Genomic DNA, 8,105 nt, shown 5'->3' with positions numbered 1-8,105 from the left:
AAAAACTAGGGATGCACCGATACCACTTTTTTCAGAACGAGTCCGATACCGATACTTTTTTACTATTTTCACAGCATTTGTAATTTAAAACACAGCTCTATTCACATGCTGTTTGGTATCGGCTTTTGGTATCGGGACATTTTTACGAGTATGAGTACAGGAGCGCAGTATCGGGCCCGATACCGATACCAATATCGATATCGGTGCATCCCTACCAAAAACCATACTTGAGGCCATCTTGTATGCTATTTGATATGAGTTCACAAATTAACCTACAAGGGTATAAAATGGACAGCCATTTTCCTAAACATAAAATGTGTATGCAAACTTTTTTCAAATGAAACTCTCTCTAGAACAATGTTGTCTCCTATTAAATGTATAAATACCAGCTGACTCCAACTTGTAATAAAGGTAGCAAATCATGGTTCATAAACAAAAGGCTGTGATGTAAACAAAAGGTTATTGACCATTTTTTTAAAAAAAAGAGCAAATTACAGTTCACAAATGCAAGGCTGAGACAAACAAAAGGCTATATTGACCATTTTTAAAGAAAGGACCAGAAACAGCACTTGTCAAGCCCCATTTCATAGGGTTATTAACTCAAAAACGCCTACAAACTGTGTAAAAAAAGTGGAAAAATGCACTTTTTACACATTATTTACACAAGTGCTGAATGGCAATGCAATTTCAGTGTTCTTACCGCTTTCACAGGTCTCTCCATGGTAACCTGACATGCAGTCGCATACATCTGGCGCCACACATTTCCCTCCGTTCAGGCAGGCTGGACTGCAGATAGCTGTGAGAATCCAAAATGATGTCATTCAACAATTACGTTATTTCAAAATGAGTGCTTGTGTGTGTGATTGCACCTGACCATGTTTACAACATTTATAAACATTGGTGTGTGTTTGTTTGTGACCTGTTTCACAATTTGGACCACTGTATCCCTTCTTGCAGCGACACGTGTTGGGGGCCGCACACTCCATGTTTCTACCGCAGGCATGTCTGCACACGGCTGAAGGCACAAATGGCATGCAAACACAAATAACACATGGTCAGATGTTAATCTAATGAATAATTGATTTGTTAAATCAAATGAAAAATGGTGTGTCTGATTGGTCCAGACGCTACATTCACTTCATCAAAAGGCAAACACATATTTGCCTCCATCTGCGGCCTGAAGAACAGGAAGCAAAAACATATACAGATTCTGTATATACTGTATCAATTTTAAATGTGTACCTTTCATTTTAAATTAAAGTGAGTTGTTGTTAAAGTGCAGGTGACGCTAGTGTTATATTTGTAGATCATTACCATGCTTGCATTTTAAAATTCACCCTAAGTTCCTCCAAGCATTCTGAAAAATACCAGACTGATTTGAATAGTTGGGTAACATTCACCACATTAACTTCCTGTTTAATGAAACGCTAGATCCACTGCCATATGCTTTGTAGAGCTCAACGCAAGACACCTGTGATGGTTTTGTGCATGTTCACACTATATTCATACCTTGAAAACAGTGCCTGAAAATAATTCATGAATGCATAAATAATCATTGTCCTGAGTGAATTTCAACATAGTAATACAATTTCATGGGATTACAATAGCAAACATGTTTCTAGTGATTCTTCCACCCACTGCTCCTAATTTTCTCAGGTTCACGAACCCATGGGATGGAGCTCAAGGAATGTATTTATTCCTTATGCCTAGAGCATGCTTGAGGATTGAGCTTATTGTTTATACCAGTTACTGTCAGTTGTCAGTCTTAAACTCCACATGCTGCACACTTCTCTGTAGTCTAGAACTCAGAAGGCATGCCCACAATTTGTTCACTGACCTATTGCACATAAAATCGGCAATTACTATACGAATATTGGTAGTTATAATCGGACTAGCTAGCTTTGCACTTTGAGTCGGGGTTCTCCATTTCACTTATATGATACTTAATCAGGAATGTACCAGTTTGATACAATGACACTTTTGAGGAACAACTAATCACTGAATAATATTATGGTATCAACTATTTCAGGTAAACCATCCCTGAAACGACATATGAAACTGTCATTAGGGCAGTTTTCTTTAAAGAGACATCTTTGTACCTTATTTACCCTCTAAAAGGTTCATAGTAGCACATAGTAGTAAGGGTACCTATTACTACTCTAAGGTACAAATATGCACATTTTATGGCAGATAAGGTATAAGGATGTAGGGTACTGCCCCAGTGACAAGATGTTATACCCCTAAAGTTACAATATGTTTGCCCAGGCATTTATGTCATGGATAAGTAAGTCTCTAATTTTGGACTTGATGAGGACTAACTCATCAATGGATAATAAAGAAAAGTCATGTATACATCTAAAATTACCTCTGCACATTCGACCATCTCCAGTGTACCCCAAAGGACACCGTCCACATCTGGGTTGCCCATCCCCTGCAAGCTCACAGTGAACTCCTGGGAAGCAAGGTACATCTGCACAGGTGAAACTTCTCTCCTCTAATAGAACCACATTTTTGCTCTTGCCTTGGTGTCTACCGTTCTGAAGAGTTGGTTGGTTGTCCAGAAATTGGGTTTGGCTTTGTTCACCAAGGAAGGTGAAGCTCTCCTGAGGCAGTGTTTGGGTCTCATAGGGGTCTTGGATTCTGGCTCCAAGGCCTCCATCAGCGGAGAACTCAGACTCCGAAAAGGAGAAGGAAAGGGAAGTTAGGGCTGCTGTTAGGGGTTTCTGGGTGTCTGGAGGTGTCCAAGGTTGAGGTCGGGTAATTGTGACCAGACTGGATTGTTGTGGAGACTTCCTCAGTGCCTCAACGTGCCTTGAAGTGTGAGGTAAAGTGACTTTTCCAGGCGTGACTCCTGCAAATCCACCTGCCGAGACTTTAAATGAAGCATCTCTCTCCTCTGGGCTCGGAAGAATTTTCAGTTGATTGTGAGAGTGAGAAAGGAGTCGATCTCTGCTGCTGGTTGAGGCAGGTGCGTGTCCTGCCTTAAGCACCAGTCCCGCTTTCCCTGTGACAGGTGGAAAGGTTGGCGGGAGGGGGATGTGAGTGGTGGTCTGATGGTGTGGGGCCCTCGCTCGTGAGGATAGGCGTCTCTGAGGCTGCCTGAATGGAAGGATGGGGAGGTGCAGATGGGAAAAGCCGTGGGAGACATGAGGTATGTTGTTCTTGGCTTGGTTCAGTTGTGGTGAGTAACGCAGTGCTAGATGAGAGGAAAAGCAACTTGTCAAGCTTATGAACAGTAAATACTTTTAATCCAACTTAAAAAGTTTACTTGTCAGCCACAACAGGACATGGTAAGGCTCATTACATTAAGGCAGGGGTGTCCAAACTCGGTCCTGGAGGGTCCTGCAGAGTTTAGCTCCAACTTGCCTCAGCACACCTGCCTGGAAGTTTCTAGCATTCCTATTTAGACCTTGATTAGCTGGTTCAGGTGTGTTTAATTGGGGTTGGAGCTGAACTCTGCAGGACAGTGGCCCTCCAGGAGCAGGATTGGACATCTCTGTATTAAGGACACCAAAATAAAAAGAAGGGATTGATAGTGTATTCTGCAGTTATTCATCAACATCCTCTGGATATCTTGACCAGACCTTTGAAGATTTTACACAATGAGACCACCATAATTGCAGTTATGATGCAATGGCGCTCAGTACTAGCTTAAAACATCATGGTGGTATATTTACTCATAAACAACAGATAGTTGCTGTGGCCGCTCGACAAGATTTATTTTGTCCCCCATCCACAAGCAAGGAACAAAGACATAATACAACAAAATGCAATCCCAACAACAGAGACGCACAGTCGTTTCTGAGTGTGTAAGAATCTGGGATGCATGTGGCGACAATAAGGGAATTAGCTTGCAAAATGAAGCGGTTTCTTTTCTAGTTCCCACTGTGGCTGCTCATGGATTCACTCCTGATAACGGCACTATTAGGAATGATTCCAGCAGTTGTCCATTCACAGTGAAAAATGCATTAAAAGTCATTACCCTGCTCTGAAGGCTTTTACGGTCGTGCTGCGATACTGCAACTTAGGAAAATGTATTTGAGGGATTTTTCAAGCAAAAGAACAGATTAAGAAGTCTAACAACATTTCCATTGAGTGAAATGTAACATACTGTACTCTGGGGATAAGGGATAAGATGCAGTCTGGTAATTTTGCTTTTTTTTTAAATGTAAAAGGAGAATCAAAGACCAAAAAAAAACAAAAAACCTGCTACTCTGTTAAAACTCCAGTTTTCTGTTAACTCTTCCTCACTGTCTTCCCCCTCCTCATCCCCTATCTAAATGAGTTTACACATTCTTTCCCTAATTCCTTACTGTCTTTTTCCGTTCCCTATACTCGTCAGCCAAAAACACATTGTCAGGGGTGTCCAAACTCGGTCCTGGAGGGTCCTGCAGAGTTTAGCTCCAACTTGCCTCAGCACACCTGCCTGGAAGTTTCTAGCATTCCTATTTAGACCTTGATTAGCTGGTTCAGGTGTGTTTAATTGGGGTTGGAGCTGAACTCTGCAGGACAGTGGCCCTCCAGGAGCAGGATTGGACATCTCTGTATTAAGGACACCAAAATAAAAAGAAGGGATTGATAGTGTATTCTGCAGTTATTCATCAACATCCTCTGGATATCTTGACCAGACCTTTGAAGATTTTACACAATGAGACCACCATAATTGCAGTTATGATGCAATGGCGCTCAGTACTAGCTTAAAACATCATGGTGGTATATTTACTCATAAACAACAGATAGTTGCTGTGGCCGCTCGACAAGATTTATTTTGTCCCCCATCCACAAGCAAGGAACAAAGACATAATACAACAAAATGCAATCCCAACAACAGAGACGCACAGTCGTTTCTGAGTGTGTAAGAATCTGGGATGCATGTGGCGACAATAAGGGAATTAGCTTGCAAAATGAAGCGGTTTCTTTTCTAGTTCCCACTGTGGCTGCTCATGGATTCACTCCTGATAACGGCACTATTAGGAATGATTCCAGCAGTTGTCCATTCACAGTGAAAAATGCATTAAAAGTCATTACCCTGCTCTGAAGGCTTTTACGGTCGTGCTGCGATACTGCAACTTAGGAAAATGTATTTGAGGGATTTTTCAAGCAAAAGAACAGATTAAGAAGTCTAACAACATTTCCATTGAGTGAAATGTAACATACTGTACTCTGGGGATAAGGGATAAGATGCAGTCTGGTAATTTTGCTTTTTTTTTAAATGTAAAAGGAGAATCAAAGACCAAAAAAAAACAAAAAACCTGCTACTCTGTTAAAACTCCAGTTTTCTGTTAACTCTTCCTCACTGTCTTCCCCCTCCTCATCCCCTATCTAAATGAGTTTACACATTCTTTCCCTAATTCCTTACTGTCTTTTTCCGTTCCCTATACTCGTCAGCCAAAAACACATTGTGGGTCAGCAACCACCGTGCATGACTGAGCATTAGACGTTTCCAGATCTCACTTATCAACCGTATCAAAGTACCTGTCACGTTCTGAGGATTATGACAGGCTTGTTTCCTGTTCGTTATGTTTTTTTCTAATTACTGGAGCTCTGCGCTTTCAGGAGATGAAACAAGGAGAATTAAGAAAGAATTGATGAGAAAAAAAAAGCGACAGATTCATTTTAAAACAAATGTAAATTAAATATTCATCATGATGCAACAACTTTGAAAAAGTTATATTGTTTAGTTCTGTGTTGATGAAAGGATGTGTGTGCGCACATGTACATATTCAATTCAACTCAATAATTTTTTTATTATATTTAAGCTTTGAAAGACTGATTGCAATGTTAAGTTCAAAAAGTACTTACTGCTATGCTTTGATTGTTTTGTGCAGGTGCGTCCATTTCCGTGGTACCCTGGTGGACATCGTCCACAGACGTAGCCAGTGTAGGGTGGCCGGAGGTCAATGCACTGAACACCTAGAAAACACGGCCTACTTGCACATTTGGATGTCACGTTTAGTCCGTTGGGAAAACCTGCACCGTAAAGAAACACTGCCTTTTAGATTTGCCATTAATATACAGATGTAATTTCTGTAAGCATTTACTCATTAGCATCTTAATAGGAGATTGATGTGAATTTAGGGTCAGAGGCCCTCTGAGTTCTATGTCCTTCCGTGATTTCACCTTCAACTCCTACCAACAATTTCACACTCTCACGTGGCCTCCGCAGCCTACAACAGTTACCCAACCGCAACAGACTGGTGAAGGATTAGCTATGCAGGGAAATTGAGGTCTCACTCATACACTAGGGAAGATGAGCTGATGTCAGAAGGTGTGAAGCAATACCCTGAAATTTTGACATCATTTCCTGTGACTAAAAATTACCCCATTGTTTTATACATCACTAAACAAACCGGTGTCCTTTTTACTCTACCACATATATGCTACAGGATCCATCTGAGCACTTTTGGAGCACGCAGGAAATTATTTTTGTGGCATTATATGGGGTCACATCACCATATTTTATTGAATAAGTATGCCCTCATCTTGCTCACAATCACCCAGATGCATGCATCTGTTCTGTCGAGCGTCATGTGCCGTGTCAAATAAAACAAGAAGCCTGCCCTCTGCCAGCAGAGCTGAGAAAAATGAAAGAGTTAGCAGCTGTCTTCCATTAAAAATAGATTTATCGGCCCTGTGATTACACATATCAAGGGTTATTGCCCAGGCTTTTTGTCCCATTTCCGCAAAGTCAGCTCAAATCCCTTAGACAACGACGGGATTTATCGGCCGAGGTGGGTGACAGCTTGCATCCCCTCTGCTTGCCATCTCATCTTGCTCTATAAGTGTGATGGCAGGCAATCTGCAAACCGGCAAGACTGTATTAGCAAGAGCTGAGGTGCTCCCAAGGATGATAGTGGCTTTCCAGAGTGGGCTATTTGTCCCTGTTCCTCAAACTCTGGCCTTATCTACCTTTTGGATTACTCATGGGACTTTACAAATGCCCCCCTGTCCTCCATCCCAATCCTTTTGTTTCCTTTCCTGCATTAATTACAACAGAGACAAAAAAAAGTGCAAACGAGAGTTCAACAAAATACAAGGAGACGTATTGTTTGAATTGCTTCGAGTGCAGCCTGGGGACAAACGGCCGTCGGGGACACTGTCTAATTTAATTTTCAATTAGCATTTACAAAAAGACGACCAGGGTACCTGAGAATGACAAGAATTAATTTAACCTTGGGGTTTGTAGCACACAGTAACTCAAATGCAGGAGTCTCTTTTGGGATACTATTAATGGATATTTCTGCATTGGTAATAACCTTTAAAACAGGCATCATTCAAAACAATTACAAGGAGTACCCCATCTACAGTGACCCTCTTAGTCTGTAAAATGAAAATGTTCTTTGCATAGAGTAAGAGAAACATTGTGCTGAAACATCCAATTATGAGACAATCAACATCTTTCCATAGAAAAGAACAATCCCAATAGAGACATCTTGAATATCTCAGTGGTTTCACTTAGACTGAAATTGGGATTCAGTGAGAATTAAATTAAGACGCTTTCTACATATTGTGCTTCTCATATTTTTCTCCTTGAGATAATCTTAGGGTGCTTTCATACCTGTAGATCGATTGCTTTGTTACGAAACAGGGATTCAAATTATTACAATGTTGCTTTTTATTCTTGGTGCGGTTCGCTTTCACACGGCAAAGTTTCTAAACGGACCAAATTTGTTAATACAAGTCACGCGCGAGTAAACTGTTGTCTCATTGGTCAAAGTTCCACGGTTTATTTTCCGGGATTCCACTAGCTGTCACGGCTGTCATCCGTCAGGATGAAACGACAACAGCTTTGCGGGCTTATTGTTGTTTTTTTTTGTTTTTGTTTGTTTTTTAGCTGTCCTTATATTAATTTATCATTTTGAGCAGGAGTCCAGGATTCATCGGGAAAACATTTTTAAAATGCACCTACTAGGAAGAAGAGCAATAAGAGGGCGTTATAAAATGAAAAAGTGCGATTTGATTTTGAATGGCGAAGACGTGCTCACCCACAGACATTCACATGGTTCATTTTGAAGTATTAGCAAACAACAAAGCGAATGTTTTTCAGGGAACTTACCTAATTACCCATTATACATTGTGATATAGCCTGGTTCGTTGGTCCATTA

The 8,105-nt window shown here is 40.9% G+C and overlaps 1 protein-coding gene across 1 annotated transcript in view; it reads right to left on the bottom strand.

The window, feature by feature from the left end:
- The window catches only part of LOC107739341 (von Willebrand factor D and EGF domain-containing protein-like), a 90,671-nt gene that overhangs the window by 10,363 nt on the left and 72,203 nt on the right, over positions 1–8,105 (bottom strand). Inside the window, exons 20-23 of the mRNA XM_016551438.1 lie at positions 5,803–5,970; positions 2,366–3,196; positions 920–1,015; positions 701–796 (exon numbers count right to left, since the gene is read on the bottom strand). Of these exons, the coding sequence (XP_016406924.1) occupies positions 701–796; positions 920–1,015; positions 2,366–3,196; positions 5,803–5,970 (1,191 nt within the window). The remainder of the gene's footprint in view (positions 1–700; positions 797–919; positions 1,016–2,365; positions 3,197–5,802; positions 5,971–8,105) is intronic.

The sequence above is a fragment of the Sinocyclocheilus rhinocerous genome, unplaced genomic scaffold (genome assembly GCF_001515625.1).
Source record: "Sinocyclocheilus rhinocerous isolate Xijiao unplaced genomic scaffold, SAMN03320098_v1.1 scaffold945, whole genome shotgun sequence".
Lineage (NCBI taxonomy): Eukaryota > Metazoa > Chordata > Actinopteri > Cypriniformes > Cyprinidae > Sinocyclocheilus > Sinocyclocheilus rhinocerous.
The sequence above is the reverse complement of the archived record's forward strand: the minus strand, read 5'-3'. Positions and strand labels throughout refer to the sequence as shown.